The sequence below is a fragment of the Chelonia mydas genome, chromosome 2 (assembly GCF_015237465.2).
Source record: "Chelonia mydas isolate rCheMyd1 chromosome 2, rCheMyd1.pri.v2, whole genome shotgun sequence".
In the NCBI taxonomy this organism is placed as follows: Eukaryota; Metazoa; Chordata; order Testudines; family Cheloniidae; genus Chelonia; species Chelonia mydas.
In genome coordinates, this window is record NC_057850.1 from 22,158,320 (window position 1) to 22,175,022 (window position 16,703).

The 16,703-nt window shown below is 43.7% G+C and overlaps 1 protein-coding gene and 1 long non-coding RNA gene across 4 annotated transcripts in view; one reads left to right on the forward strand and one right to left on the reverse strand.

Annotated features, from left to right (window-relative positions):
* LOC119565490 overlaps positions 1 to 9,567 on the reverse strand; it is a 30,312-nt gene extending 20,745 nt beyond the window's left edge. For both annotated transcript variants that reach the window (XR_006288359.1, XR_006288358.1), the window contains exons 1-2: positions 9,257 to 9,567; positions 5,144 to 5,314 (exon numbers count right to left, since the gene is read on the reverse strand). This is a non-coding gene — a long non-coding RNA (uncharacterized LOC119565490). The remainder of the gene's footprint in view (positions 1 to 5,143; positions 5,315 to 9,256) is intronic.
* A 1,298-nt stretch (positions 9,568 to 10,865) lies between these two features.
* FBXO32 (F-box protein 32) overlaps positions 10,866 to 16,703 on the forward strand; it is a 34,850-nt gene continuing 29,012 nt past the window's right edge. Inside the window, exon 1 of one of the 2 annotated variants that reach the window (XM_037892041.2) lies at positions 10,866 to 11,306. In XM_037892041.2, the coding sequence (XP_037747969.1) occupies positions 11,191 to 11,306 (116 nt within the window). In that variant the 5' untranslated portion in view covers positions 10,866 to 11,190. Of the gene's footprint in view, positions 11,355 to 16,703 lie in introns of both variants that reach the window. The other variant, XM_037892040.2, reaches the window with a different exon arrangement.

The following is a 16,703-nucleotide window of genomic DNA, read 5'->3' on the forward strand; positions in this document are numbered from 1 at the left end:
ATGTACCCAGAACCACCCGCTACAATGTTTTTTGCCCCATCAGGCATTGGGATCTCAACCCAGAATTCCAATGGGCGGCGGAGACTATGGGAACTGTGGGATAGCTACCCACAGTGCAACACTCCGGAAGTTGACACTAGCCTCGGTACTGTGGAAGCACTCCGCCGCATTAATGCACTTAATGCACTTAGACACACACAATCGACTATATAAAAACAATTTCTAAAAAAACGACTTCTATAATTTCGACCAAATTTCGTAGTGTAGACATACCCTAAGGAAATGTGTTATGAACAAATCAAATCAATAAGTTAATTCTAAACCTGCTTCCTTGTAATCTGATACGTTTATAGCATTACTGTGGCTCTACCTGACTGACGTGTGTGAGAAGTTATTTTTCCCTGTAGAGACTGTGAAACAGTGGGTAGGTGTTGTACTTGGTTACTGATGAGCAAGGAGTTAACTTCAATTCATCTTTCCCCCTCCCCTACCACAGGTGCTCAGAGGAAGACACGTTGCTTAGAAGACAGGGGAGGAGAATGTCTTTTGGAATTTTAAGCATGCAAATTCCATAACCCCGAGGACACCTTCTGTGACCCCACTGGGGATCACAACCCACAGTGTGGGAGACTTCTCTACAAAGTAACCATTTTTCACCAAATAGCCTGATTTACACAGCTGCTTTTTTCAGGAGGTGGGGAGTGGGGAGACCTGAAGGTAGAAATTTCACACTCTGCTACCTGAGTCTGTATTCTTCATTTCCCACAGGGAAAACGTATTGCAGTTGAATCCATAATATACTCTACTTATTCTATAATAAGTACCTCCTGAGTCTATGGTACCTTTCTTCCATGGACCTCAAAGCGCAACACAAACATTAATGAATGATGCCTCCAACCCCCACCGTGTCAGGAAAGCATGTGTTATACCCATTTTAGAAATAGGAAAATTAAGGCACAGAGAAGTTAAGGGCCAGGCCAGCATTTTCAATTCTGGGATCCTAAAGTTTGGCACCTTCATAAATACTTAGGAAACCCAATGAGTATCTGGATTTTCAAAATGCTGAGGACCCATAGTTCCCATTGAATTCCATACATTTGGATGCATGGGGGTTTTTTAGGCACCCTACTTAGACCATTTTGGCCTAAATAGCTTGTCCAATGCCATGTATCAAGTAAACAGCAGAATCAGGAACAGATTAGTTTCCAGTCCCATGCTTCCTGCTTCCATTGACGTCTGTGGGAGTTTTGCCTTTGATATCAGGGGCAGGAATCTGTCTGCTGAGTTACTTACAGCAGCACTAAACTTTTGATCTTACAAATGGTTAAACTGAATGTGGAATTGCTGGCTGGCTGTTACCATATTTTCCAAAGTCCTGCACTAAACCCAACAAAAGGGAGGAGGAGATAGCCTTTAACTGTTGCTGACGTAGAAAATGTACACTTTCTATAAAACTAAATCCTTGAGTGAGCCGTCTGCAATGATGTATGAGAATTTAGTATAAGCAGCAAACAGTTCCTGGGTTCTCTTCTAATTCCTTCTGCAATATGCACCAGACCTGCAGTCTGCACCTCTCCACCTATTTATAATTGGCTCATATTACATTTGTTCCTAGCCTACTTTCTCCTTTAAAGCTGCCTACAGCACACACAGGAGGGGTACATGAGCCTGTCAGTTCCAAACAGCAGATGCTGAAATGGGCCTAGAGACAAGGTGCTTCTCCAACATCCTTTATACACAGTGGGCTGGCAATATATTAGGAGTGTAACTATTTTTCTGTACAACTAAGGCTGTCAGTATTTTTATTTCAACCTGGTTGTTTGTGCTGGGAGGTGTGGTCTGGGGTTCTCTTAGGTATTTATAATGGGGATATGCAGTTGGTTCATTTTTAAAAAAAAAAGTTAATCTTATTTTAACCTTTACACCCAAACTGGTTTGAAAGGTGTTTACCCAGGAATATTTAATTTTCTACACCAGTGTTTCTCAATATTTTTTATACCAGGGACCGGCTTGCTGCCTTCCTAAACTGCGTCAGAGAGATCTCAGGAACCAGTGCCGGTCCACGGACTGGTCATTGAGAAACATTGTTCTACACTATCTGATTTCCAAAGAGTGCCTACTTTTAACTTCTCTCATTTCTCTTCTGCGTTGCCTGTAGCAGAAGGAGATGAAGTAACTTGCCCAAGGTCAAAGGGTGAGCGTGTGCCTGAGATACACTTAGAGCCCAGTTTCCTGCTGCAGCCTGAGTCATTAGTGATTCACTACAGTAGAACCCTCAGAGTTATGAGCACCAGAGTTACAAACTGACTGGTCAACCACATGCCTCATTTGGAACCGGAAGTATACAATCAGGCAGCAGCAAAGATGGGGGCGAGGGAGCAAATACAGTACAGCACTGTGTAAAATGTAAACTACTAAAAAAAAAAAGTTTTTTTAAAAAGATTTGACACAGTAAGGAAGCTGTTCTGTGCTTGTTTATATAAATTAAGAGGGTTAAAAGTAGCATTTTTCTTCTGCATAGTAGAGTTTCAAAGCTGTATTACGTCAATGTTCAGTTGTAAACCTTTGCAAGAACAACCATAACATTTTGTTCAGTTACAAACATTTCAGAGTTACAAACAACCTCCATTCCCGAGGTATTTGTAACTCTGAGGTTCTACTGTATTCGTATTTTTACTAACATTTCTATTGCCCCATCACCATAGTATCTTTGTGCCTTACAGGATCTAAATGAGCCATTTAAGAGCTTAGGCTGGGAGTTTCAAAGGAGACAAAGAGTTAAGTACCCAAATCCTATTGAAATTCACTGGGAGCCAGATTCTCTAACCAATGAAAGTTAGGTGCCTAAATGCCTTTGTGGATCTGAGCCTCAGTGCCTAACTCGGTTAGCCTCCTTTGAAAATACTATCCTTAACTAATTTTCTAATTGAAAGCCTTGAACTGGAGAAAGATTGAGAGCAAGCTGACAGAGGAGGCCCTGGCAACCCACTCCAGCAATGCCACGGGCACATACTTTAAAAAGTGACTAATATTCCAGCAGTTCCACTCTGCCTGCCTGCTAGCACAAAATCGTCTTAGAAATATTTCAGCCACTAAGCTGACTGTGACCCTAGGTCACATGAGGATTCTCACCACTTATTTGATGACTACATGTGGGCACAGGACAGGCAGCCAGCAGCTCCTGAGCTTTAATCCCAGTTCTGACACTGACTCACCCTTTGAGAGGCCTTGGATTAATCATTTAATCTTTCTATCCGCAGAGTGAGGATAATGATACTTACTCACCTGCCTGGAGTGGGGACTAATTAATGTTTGTGAATGCTTTGAAAATGAAAAGTATAATATGAAGTGCTAAGTGTATTATTGTTATCTGGTATAAAAAAATCCATATTATGAACACTTTATTGACACATTTGCAGTAAAATAGCTTGGAAGTCTATGATCAGAGATATTATCTAATGACATTTATGTAGCTCCTCTCATGCCATAGGATCCCTAAGAGACTTACCGACTGCGTATATAGAGATCACTACATCCACCAGTAAAATGCAGTCACTGCTGAGGTAAAAAGCAGCAGCCATTATGTGCCAATGTGAGCAACACTGAGCTAGTGAGGAAGGGATCACTGGAGATGGAGGTGGTTTGAGGGTGGGGGATTAAAGAACACTAAATAGGGACATATTTCAGGTTGGGTGAATGTAATTGCCCAGGTGCTTATGTAACACCGACAGACCGTGGTTGTCGGCAGGCAGAATCGAACCTGCAGCCTCTGGAGCTTAGTGCATGAGCTAAAAGCCATATGGCCATTAGAGAGAGAGAAGGATTAATGAGTCTATTCTACAGCCTTAGCTAAGTGGTCTCAGTGCCACTAGACAGAACACCATACCCAGAAAGTGTGTGGATTATACTTAGGCCTTGCCTGTATGGGAAAGTTTTACCAGTTATTCTGGTATAGTTATTCAGGTGTATTTATATCAATATAACCGTTTGTGTTGAAATTCTTATTCGGGTATAAGAATAGGTATGTTTTTGGTTTGGGTTTTTTGGGGGGGTTTGCTTTAGATTAAATCTCTTCCCAAGCAACATAAACTAAACTGTTTGTTTTTTTTAAAAGGCATCTTAGGCCCTTTCTACATTAGAAAGGGTTTGCCAGTGTAGCTATACTTGGAAACCCTCCAAGCGGAGACACAGCTTACACTGGCAAATGAATGTTTTTGCCCGGATAGCTGAAATCAGTTCCCCAAGTGGAATCAGATGTCCCAGCAAAGGGACTTTTTTGCCAGTGTAACTGCATTTACATTGTGGCTCTTGCTGGTACAGCTATGTCAGTGAGGGGAATGATTTTTTTTAAAACACTCCTAGTCCTAACTGACGTAGGTACAATGGCAAAACTTTCTAGACCAGGTCTAGAATCTAGAGTAAGGGGTTTTCCAGTTTAAATTCACACCTTGGAGGGGGGATTTGGATGCTGAGTGGTTCTCAGGAGGGATGGTTCCAGGAGGCAGTTGATATGTACATCAGAGGGGGCTTGTTCTGCTGTTCAAGCGTTGGCCACAACAGCTGTGAGGATCACTAGCAGAGACAGCAACTTCTTCTGCAGTGGGAGGGATGGGCCAAGAGAGGTGTCAGGAGCTTCCTCCTCCCTCAGGGAGGGGATGTCAGCAGGAGGTAGCCATTGGTGGATCCACCTCCCACAGGAGGAGACAGCAGCTGCAGGAAGAGGGATGATAGTCTCTAGAACACTGGGGAAAACCAGCCACCAGTAATCATAATTTGCATTTACCTAGCACTAGGCCTTCTCAAAGTGCTTGGCGGACATTAACTCATGAATCAGCACAACACCCCGGGAGGTGAATAAATGGGATTATCCTCATATTTACACATAAGAAAACAAAAATACAACAACGTTCAGTAACTGGGCCCAGGCCACACAGTGAATCGGTGACAGCGCCCATGCCAGAACGCAGGACAGGAGCCCCTGGCTCCCAGTCCCATGCTGCTTCACCAGATAGAAACCCTTCTTCGCACACTGCACGTGATCCTGTGTGGATGGGGAAAGGATGGATTTCCCCATGAGCCTCTGCACTGTCGTCATAAACTGACTCAGTTGCTTCAGTATGGGTGACTGGGGCATGGAGGTTACCTCAGTCTTGTACTTCTAGGAAGATCTCTCCCAAGTGATAAGTGATTCATTTGCGGGCACATCCACATCTAAGGTTCAAGGTAGTGGCACAGCAGATCACACAATTCCACAAAAGTGCTGTAGGCATTGCAGATCCCTCATAACCCAATGATGGAGCACGTTTGGGATAGCCTAAATTTGTGACATAGAAAGCTTTGTAAAATTAACAACTACCTTCACCTGAGAGGCACCAGTGGATCCAACATGATAGCTAGACGGTGAAGGGACCTACCTTTTTTCCCGTCGGGTCACCACTCAGGTTTATAGCTGCGGGAGGGCTTCTTGCAAAGAGCTCTCTCTCACATTTTGATATGAAAGAGTCAAGATGCACTTGGCATTATACACACACTAGAAATGCATTTTTGACTGAGACATGTACAACACAGCAAGGTATTTATCACTTAAATATCTCTCCATTATTACACTGGGCATTGGGGATACGGATGTGTCATGACTGGCAGCTGCATATAGCATTGCTATAAAGTGGTGTAACCCATTATTATTTGTTAACTAATGCACTGATGTAACACGCATTCTTCACAAGTGATTTTCACTATTAGAGATTCCAGATTTTCACTGCTAGTCAGAAGATATGGATATTGTAGCATAAAACTGTGTAGAGACTTCATGACCTCTCACATACACAGGTCAAAATTAACATATCAGTAGAACACATAGTCCTAAACAGTCGTGGTTGTAGAAATCCTGTACTGCTACCGAAGGAAAACAATCTGTGGCCACCTAGCACTTCATGGCTGTCACCATATTGCATTTCATGGTCACTCAGTAATAATGGTAACAGCGGAGCTAGAACTCAGAGCCACCAGTTCCAAAAACATGGGCCCCGACCACAGAAGCTAGAGTACATCTGCCCTCCATTGTACAGCTCTCATGGTGTCTGGCTGTGGGCAGTGGGAGTCCCCACACTGACCAGTTCACATGCTCCCTAGTTATATATAGCTCATCCTTGAGTGCCAGGGATTCAAGGAATTTCAGCTTCCTGATTGTCACCATGGATATATGGAATTGATGGCAATAGCAGGGCTGATTTCCTCTTTCTCCAGAAGTACAGACCCCTACAAGATGCGCTAAGAGGGAATCAGCTTTGGAAGTTAGCAGTATAAGGCCTATGACATACAGTTAAGTAGCTCTGAGTCCATCCAGAAGAGGACAATATACACTATCCTGTTCATTACAATACAGGGAGATGGAATTCCTAGATTTCTCAGTAACATGATATGTGAATACAGGCCCCTCTGATGTCCTCGATTCTAATAATAAGGTCCCCAAATTTACACTCCACTTGAAATCTCAAATCCAGCCATAGCACCTGAGGTGACTTGGTAGCTATGTCATCAGCATTTGCAGAGCGCTAACAGGCATGTTAATTTACCCATGTGACAAAATGAGGAAATCTCACACATTGCACATCTCCATTTACCCGGCTGAGATCCCTCTGCAGAATAACTTGTTGCTACAGCTCGACCTCAAAGCCCCATTACAGCATGATTCACTCCATAATACGTACAGCTCTCAAATACACACAGTGCAGATGTATGTGTGCATTAAAATCTGAGCCAGTCAGGTCCTTGCTTATGCTCTTTTCAACAAGGTACAGGATGCCATTTATTTTATGTAGTTTGATTTGTTTAAAATGCACCCACCAGAGCACTGGGTGCAGGTGTGGTTCGCTGACCTAGTCTATGTGATCACATCGCCTTCTAGCAGATAACCCCAACAAAAATAAAAATCTGGGATGTAAAGCTAGCTTAGGCAGTTGCTCATTCAGTTCAAGCAAGGCCTTCTTTTGGTGTTGAAGATCCCAGGTTCAATCCCCATTGACAACAGTGGAGCTGCATGCATTACACCTACATAAATTTTGTCACTAAAAGCAATACCTTTGCATAGCTCATTTGGTAATCTCTATACTTATCTCTCCTTTGCACAGGTTTTTTTATTACCTTTGCACATCAACATCCAGACAGAGAAGCAGAGCCCTGCAGTTTCAATAGCTACTGTATTTGAAGGCCAAAGAGTGACAGTGTTTAATAAAAGAAAATATACATTTAGGCACCAATCCTGCAAACACACAAACTTTTTTCCACCAAATTTCAGCTAGACCAGCATGCAAACTGGCCGCATGGATCTATACCATTGCCCTCACTTGGGTGGAATCAGAGCTTCTCAGCTGTGAATAGTTCTGTTTTGGCTTCAATGGAAGGGATCATGCTTTTGGAGCAAGTGGCTCTGACTTCTATCCACGCTGTTGCCACTAAGTTCTGAATGGCCATGGTGTCTATCACAGTGCAAGCCATGAGTTCAGTTATGCACATGGATTGAGGGCTTGATTAACATTTTTTTCTGATCAAAACAATATTATAATAACCTTATGTTTTAAGTTCTGGTGGACCAGCTATTCTCAGGGACAGGAACAGTTCTGATAATACAGCAGTTCTCCAGCCATGCCTCATCTAGAACTCAGAAGCACTTGGCATACCAGCTTTCTCATTTTAATTAATGTAGTTATAATGGATTCTTATGCTGATACTATACCTTAAATCAGCCAGCATATTATCTGATCACAGCTCACGCACCACAGTTGGAAAACCGAGGAACTATTAACTAGCACAAATTTGTTGTTTCCTTTTAATTAATTACAATGTCTTTGTATTTAGCTACTATCCCTGAATATTAAATATTTTCAAAGAGTCATTTAAAAATACATTACAGGTGAGTCTGAGCCTCAAAATTCAGATCTAAATGCAAAATAATTGACATGAGAATGGAATGGATCTTGTAGTATATATTGTTAGTTTCTGTCCCTATCCCATTCTACAGCACAGATCAGACTTGCATGTAAGAGTTGCCAAATGATTCTCATTAAGAGGATGAACATATTTTCAGTGACATATGTCTGACCGACTTAACTTACTTGGCTGGGCACTGCAGCCAGTGACACCAAAATAACATACAGCTGGCAGTCTTTGTTCAAATACACCTAAATTAAATTTAACACCATTAGAAGATGGCCTCACTCTGGAGGAGGTTTAAGGTCATCTGCAAATCATTGCAGTGTTAATCACCCCCTTGGCCCTTACAAGAGTTGTATTCATTGTTATGTGTGTAGTTCCTCATTCTCCAAAGGCATGTAATTTAAAAACACACAAACTGGCAGATCTCAAGGTTGATTTCTGTTGCACTAGATTTATTTGTAACATAGAATGGCTGATAAACATTTTCATGATTAAAAATGTACTTTGCCAACAAATTATGATGAGGGGGCTCAGAGCATCACATCTCACATGTTATCCTGCACGCGCACAATCCATACAACATAGAATCATAGAATTGTAGGACTGGAAGGGACCTTGAGAGGTCATCTAGTTAAGTCCCCTGCACTCATGGCAGTACTAGTATTATCTAGAGCAGGGGTAGCCAAACTTACTGGCTCTCTGAGCCACATATGACAATCTTCAGAAGTCCGAGCCAGGGCACACCTGCCGGGAGCCAGGGCTCAGGGATTCAGCCAGCTCCTGCTAAAGCCCCGAGCCCTTGCAGGTGTGCCCCACAGGGCTGAAGCCCCAAGACCCCCTCCCCTTTGTTTCTGGGACACCATGTTGTTATAACTACTATTACAGTACTGCCCCTGCACAAACACATAGCAAAGCAGTCCCAGCCTTGGTGCACTTCCAATCTAAATAGAACAGACTGACAAAGGAAGTACTATTATCCCCAATTTCCAGTTGTGGACAGAGGCAGAGAGATTAAGGGAATCATCCACGGTCACATAGGAAGTCTGTGGCAGAGCCAGCAATTGACATCCCCCCATTCTCCAAGAGCTAGGCTACTGCCTTAACAGCAAGACCATCATTCCGCCATGTACAACTGAGTCTCTTGCAAGGCCCCAGGATTTATTCTTGGGATGCAGAAGCAAAGCTATAGGCAGGGCCGACAAGAGCAGGGAAAGGGAGGGCCCTGAGCGCAGGGTCTGTAACATCTGTGTAAATACAGTGAAATGGGAGGGGGAGGGGCCCCAAATCTCTCTCCATGGGGTTGGGTTCAGGGCAGACTTACAGTTGGTGTTTGGGGTTTTAAATGAGTTGCTCAAACTAGCTGGTATTCAAGGCTTGATTTTTTTCTTAACTTCAGCATTCCAGCTTCCTCAGTTGCAAACATTTCTTGTGTAACCTCTGTGTGTGCGTGTGAGAGAGAGAGAGAACACATAACAACTTTGCTAGCAAGCATCAGTTGTTGCAATCCCACAAATCAGCACATAGCTCAGCCCCCTCAGGAAAGGTGGACAGTGTGACTTGGATTATGACAGCTAGGCCACTGTGGGGGTGTTTATCTCTCTCGCACACTTATACAAGCAGCCTAGCTCCTTTATTTATGTATTTACCACGGAGCACTGAAGTGGAGTGAAACCATTCATCAGCGAATCAGAGCACTTGCCTGCTTGGTACAGTTTAACATACAACAGCAGCTGTTCCCAACCTAGGGAGAAACATGGAACACCTGACAAACAACAATGCAAGGACAGTTATTCACAATTTTTTTTTTCAGTTGACAGTTCAGATTCTTTTACTGGCAGAATTTCAAAGCAAACACACACAGAACCAAGACTGCGTCTTTTTGAAGCTTAACAAACAGCAGCTAGAAAATTATTTCCAGTCCACTGTTGTTTAATTAAATTCATTCACTAATGTATTTATTTTCACTGAGTTCAAGGATTCATCCTCCATTCAGGGTGCTTGTTTTTTAACTAACATTCAAACAAATCATTATCTCTATAAAATAAACTCCCCTGGCAGGACTTATTTTTAAGAAAAAATTGTTCAAGTTCTGTCTGTGATCATAGAGGTCAAGTTCTAGAGCAACAACCAGGTCAGCCACCAAATCAAAAGTTCACAAATATAGATGACATACCCAAATTACTGGTTTCAGAGTAGCAGCCCTGTTAGTCTGTATGGGCAAAAAGGAAAGCTATTACCTCTCTCCTGCTGGTAATAGCTCACCTAAAGTGATCACTCTCGTTACAGTGTGTATGGTAACACCCATTGTTTCATGTTCTCGATGTATATAAATCTCCCCACTGTATTTTCCACTGAATGCATCCGATGAAGTGAGCTGTAGCTCACGAAGGCTTATGCTCAAATAAATTTGTTAGTCTCTAAGGTGCCCCAAGTACCCAAATTACTGGCATCGTCTGAAAACCCACACCGGAGCATGGGAAAATGTATTCTAAATTATTATGCCATCCTCCCACCATCTGATATATTATCTAGCCTCCAAATCCATCCAATCTGTTGGTCTCTGTAGCTTTCTTCCATAGGTATCTAATCCCCATAGCTATCTATCCAATCAATCTATTTAGCTGCCTGTAGCTCCGCATCTCAGCAGCGTATCCATCTGTCCCACCAGTTTATCTATCGAGCTATCTGCCCAGCGTAGGAAATAAAGACCGCAAAGCCTCGCAGGAGAAGCAGGGAGAAACGGTGGCATTAGATGAGCTGTTTATTGACAGACATTCATTTTTATTCTTTTATTTATTTATTTTTATTATTTATTTTATTATTTATTTTTATTTATTTTATTTATTTTTATTCTTGTGATTCACACTCGCGCTCGGCACATTCAGCGACGCTTGGCAGCCCAGCGAGCACAGAGGCCAGGTCTGAAGTTTCCACTGGCGCTGGATTGTGCAACAAGCAGGAGGAGCCCAAGCAGACCGCCGCGAGCAATAAACAAAGCCACGTGTCTCCCCACTGATCCAGGGGCCGGGCTAACGCCGCTCTTCCGGCAACAAAGAGCCCTCGGATAAATACAGCCGCGGCCGCTGCGAGGACACGGACGCGGACCCGCACCGGAGCGACGGTCGTACAAAATCTCCCCCCCCCCCCCTTCCTAGCCACCGCAGCTCGGGACCCCCCCTCCCCAGCGCGCCCTTTCCAGGCTCCGGAGGGAGCGGGACGGCTCCGCGGCGGAGCGCTCAGCCTGCCCGCGCCGCGATGCCTTTCCTGGGGCAGGACTGGAGGTCCCCGGGGCAGAACTGGGTGAAGACGGCGGATGGCTGGACCAGGTTCCTGGAGGAGAGACACAGCGGCTATGTCAGCGACCTAAGCAGGTGCGTGGCACAAGGGCGTTGCACTAGAGGGAGTTGGAAACGCTGCTGGTGAGCGGGGGGGCTTATTGCATTATGGGGGGGGGGGGACGAGCGGGGGGAGGGGACGCGGTCTTTGCAGGCGTTGCGATGTCCCACTCTACAAACGATTGTTTTTTAAAAAAGCCGATTTTGCCCTTGGTGCCCAGCTGCCCGTTGTGTGCGTGCGTGCAGTGCCTTTGTTTATGTTTGGGTGCGTCATTAGGAGAAGGAGGCTCATTAGCAGAACTAAAGCTCTGCAATAACATGAAGCAGAGAGGAAAGGAGCAGCTGGGCTGCATGGGCAGGGGGTGACCCGATGTATCCGAAACCTTCCTAGCTCCAGATGGGGGTTACGCTTATCCGCGTGGTGTGTGAGTTCTGCCTTTTTTTTTTTTTCTTTTAATGGGTTACGGTTTGGGAGACCAATAAATTCCCAGACGAAAACTCCATCCTTTTGCTTGGTATTTTATTTTCTGCTTGTTAACTGTGGTTTCAGTAAAACTTGATCGTGTGTGTTTAATAAGCAGCGCTGTTTTTTAGAAAGCTGCTGAAGTCTGTAATACCTTGTCAGACTTCTGAGTTCATTGCAGCGTTCCCAGTGAGAGCTGGAGAGTTTTGAAACACCAGGCTGCAGATGGTTGGCTTGTTTTTGTTGTGGGTTTAGGCTAAAGATCTCCTTTGGCCAGCAGGGGGAGCTCTTTGGAGAGGGGGGAATCTAAATTACTCCACATTTGGCTGAGGAGCAGGAACTGGGTCTGGCAGAAGCCGGTCTTCCATTATGTCTGGTTAAAGTTGGCAGTGAGCTGTCAGATGGTCCTAAGATGGCTTCACTCTGCCAGCCAGTCTTCCAATTTATTAGAGCCTTTGAAATGTTTTTGGATGAGTGTACTATATTAGCCTACAAGGAAAACTAGCAGAAAGTGTGGTTATTTTTGAAGGTTTTAACCTCTGGAGCCCTCATCTGCTTATTGTTTGTAAGGCATCACCCCTTTATCTCTGCTTTTTAAAAAAAAAAAAAAAAAAGGCTAGTTATTTAATCTGAGGATTAGTTATACAATCCTTTTTCTATAGTAGACACTGGCAACTATGAGTACAGAGTCCAATTTGGAGCACTTGTACCACAGCAATCGAGTTACAAGCAATCTGTACTAATTTGAGTGGCTTCTGTAATTTCAGAGCATACCATATTTAAAAACTGAAGTTAAACAAAATGTGCAGGTTCTGTTTTTAAACACTAGGGGCCTTTGTTTTTTTGTAAGCATAACTGACGTAGGCTTGTTATGGCAGGCTCTCCTGGTTTATTGCTTTGGCATATCCTTGAACATGGGCCATTAAACAGAGATCTGCTTTTTGTTCATTAGATGCTCTGATGCATGAAGATGTCTAGTCACTTTTAACTCTAAAAGTAAAGAAACATGTTTTTATTTTATAGCCATAAATGTAAAGCTATTGAAGGGTTAGGATCTCTGCCCCTTCTTAGTGATCTGTTTAATGCCTATTTTCCTTCTAAATAGATTCTGTTAATTCTTCATGATCTTCCTAGCCTCTGATGTTTGCAGCCTTTGGCACTAGTGCCTTTTGTGCTCTGTCTGAGTGGGGAAGTTAAACTCCGTTACCATAGATAGATAACACCAAGCAAAAGCATGTAAGGATAGTGAAGCACTGAGACATCTGGAGCTTCTTTATCCTGGAAGGGTTGGCTCATATACAGCATCTCACTGTCTGTGAGGTCCTCTCCTAGTTGAATAATCAAGGTCCAGTGTTATTTGTAGGATCATGTAGTCAGTCAGTGGCTCATGCCACTCTAGAACCAAGATCTGCTTGGGTCTTGGGCCTTTCCTTTAGCTACTAAATCAGGCATTCATGGATTTAAAGGAAAGGTTGATAATCTGTAGCCAAATTCACTACTTACATAATTCCCATTCACTGGAATTGTACCTGCTCATGTCAGGGCTGAAATTGGATCCAGAATACTTACTGACTGGAAATTTTATCCCAGGGCTTTAAAGCCTCACCACCTTTACAGCATAGACCTGGATCTGGAATCTTAAGACCTCTGTTGTAGCCAATTTTGGATTATGTGTTGCCATTCTGTGGAGCACCAGTGGGTCATCTGGTCTGCTGACGTTTCTGTGTTCCAATAAAATAAGCATGTAAACAAAGACACAACTTCTGTTGAAAAGAGGGATTAGTAAGACTCTGACTCTGGCTAAACACAGTGGGCCTAATTCTCTATCTGCTACATGTGTGCACTTCCCATTCAGAAGTGCTTGTGTTTACCAGCTGCAGGACTTGGCCCAGTAAGTATAAGGGCACTAGAGAGCTACTCCACTTCTCGCTGGCCACCCAAGTGTGTGTGGTTCTGCCTTCCTATGAGAGAGTGAACAGTAACTTACGTCTGAGGGTGGGGTTGATCACATTTTTTTGATGTACTGTAGTTTAGAACTATACATGGCAGCATCAAGAAGTAAGCCCTGATCTTGGTTCATTGAGGACTGTGTCAAAACTACCATTGACTTCAGTGGTGCAGGATTGTGCCCTTAACAAGTGCCGCTTAAAAGCTTCTGAACCACTGCCAAACTGCCCCTGGAGAACTTCCAGGGAACTGCCTTCCTCCCCACCCCCCTTTTTCCAGAAGCAAACACTTCCTAAGGCTTCCCAGTTCCTGAGCTTAAGAAATATGATACCCCTGAAGCCATTAATTCTTCACAGTTCATAAATAATATTCCTCATGACTGGGTGGCTTGATTACGCTGCATTCAAAGAAGACATTGGAAGGCAGGCAGTTAAGCTGTTTACAGTGTTGAATAGGTTGTAGGCAGGAAGACTTTGTTGCTACTGTGGGATGATGACCAACTGGCTTTGAAACAAGTGATTGGGCAGACTCTTCTTGCAAGGCCAATTCTTGTTTTTAAGGAGCACAGAGCGAGGATTGTGTAGGCCGATGACCTGGCCTGCAGATGAAACAATAACATGCATTCGCACACACTGTCGTGATGGAAACAACTAAAGATGACTTGAAGGAGACATGATCTTGCAGTGAATTGCAAAGGGAACATGATCTCTTTGCAGTGGTGGTTTTCATCGTACTTTTTTTAACAAGCTTTTAAAAATAGTTTATAATGTAAATAGGAAGAATGTCTGGACTGATAGACATAACTGTTGTTAACTGCAAAATAATTAGATTGGTGCTGTTCTTAAATTCACTTTGAAAGAAAGGGTCTGATCCAGTTAACAACAGTTCCTCTCTAAGGTTCATCTAGTCCAGTATCCTGTCTCTGATAGTGGCCAGACCAGATGCTTGGCAGGAAGGTGCAAGAGCCCCTTAGTAAGTAGATTGGCGGGGGTGTAAATCTGCCCCATGCACTAGGACTCATCCGCTAATGGTGTAATAAAGGTTTTAGATTATGGAGTCATCAGTAAGTTCACAGTCAGGGTTGTTGAGATTCAAGTTTTAAATCAGAACTGAGATCCCTCTCTTTCACAGTTTAATTATTTGAATTTAATCTCTGAATCTGGCACAGTAATTCATCATAGGACAATTACATGTTCTGAGGAATTTGTTTTTAGTAAAGCTTTGACTTTTGCTCAGGAATTTTCTTACAGTGTTACCTTCTTGATATTTTATTCTGGCATTGTCTCACTTTTCTTTTAGTTCCTCTAGTTAAACAACCACAGTTACCACAAAATCCAGACTTCACACACACCTGCCTCCGTCTCTGACATAGACCACTTTTAACCTTCGAAAACCAAGTGCCTAGAGAAGTATTTTCCTAATTCAGAACATTCTAATTGAGCTGCACCGGTAATACCCAGCGGAACTGCAAGTTCCGTCAGCTGTTTCCGTTTTCCGATGCTGCCAGCCTGACTCACTAGCTCCACTCCTTAGAGGTAGGAAGCCAGGGAGGCAAGCTAGACAGCAAAGGACATAGAGGTGGGCTCCCAGAGAGGTGCTGCTGTAGGGGGCCATATGGATAAGAGTGGTTGTGGGGAGCAAATAGAGTGAACGGGAAGGTAGAGAAGAAAGTGAAGATGTGTGGGGAGCCACCAATTATCCCTCCTTATACCCCATTAATACCTCCATGTCCCCAGGCTCTGGAGGAGGTCTTCATTCTCTCTAGCTCTAGTCCCAGTCTTGTGGACCCACTTATATGCATCAGACAAGAACACACCTCGTGTGGCTTACTACAGGAAGACGCTGCTTCAGGAGCAGAGTCATTAACTCTGTACAGTATTAGTCAGATGACTAAGAACTAGACTTCAGAATGTCAGAGTAAGGATCTGTCATGTAATTTGTCTGCACCGCCCCACACTCTCAGTGCCACTGCAGAAAAGCTGATAACTAACCTTCCACACATTACTGGGATACGCTGTCTTTTGTTAGTTATGTATCCTTTGTCTGCAGTTGCTTTTGAGCAAGCTGATCTCTTTAAGTTACTTTGTTTTGCAACAGAGAGAGGGGGGAGAAAAATTCTGTCTTCAGTGGGGCTTTTCCTTTTTATTTATCTAGCATCAGATATTTTAAAAATGTTATTTAAAAACTGGAACAAATAAACAGCACACAAGTGCCCAGCTAAGGTTAAAGGTGAGCTCGGTAGGAAGGGAAACAGATTAACTATTTAACATCATGCCAAAAGAGACTCTTATGTGCACACATCTCAGACCGGAAGCTCTCAATGCAGTGTACAAAGCAGTAGATTGGAGCATGTTTTTGAGCCCCAGGAGTGTAATGAGGTTGGCCCCTCCCTTGAAAGAAGAAAGCAAGAAACAGGTACTTTACAGGCCCACATAAGTGTAACTGAAGCCAGTGATGATAAAACTGAAAACACAGGACCAGACTTTCAAACCAGGCCCCTCCAATACAGAGCTCCTTCTCCTTTTTTCCTCCAGACTCCTAGAAAGGAGGACACTCCCCCCCCCCCCCCACACTTCTGTTGCCAACCCCAGAGTCCCCTGATGTGATGCTTCTCTTGCTGTCCTCTAGCCACCTGATTCCTGCCAGGATGTGTGGGTCTCTGCTACTCTCCCCATCGCCCGCAACCCTCCCATTATATAAATGGCTCCAGTGCAGTGTCCCCTCCGCTGTTGCTGCTCACAGCTCTCCCTAGCAGCAAGAACATAGGCTGCCTTTCCCTGCTCTCCACAGGTTTCTGAACAACAGCAATGAAACTGACCAGAGTCTTCTCAGTTTCACTCTACAGCTCTGCACTACTTATTTAGAGCTGGGCAAACATCACTGGGCTTTGGTTCAAGCTCTTAGAGTTAGTGAGTCTTTTTCCACTGACTTCAGTGAGTTTGGGATTATACTCTTAAAAGGAAAAAGAGAGAGCTGTAGGTCCCTTTGCCAGATATTATACATTCAAACAAAAAGAAATGCAC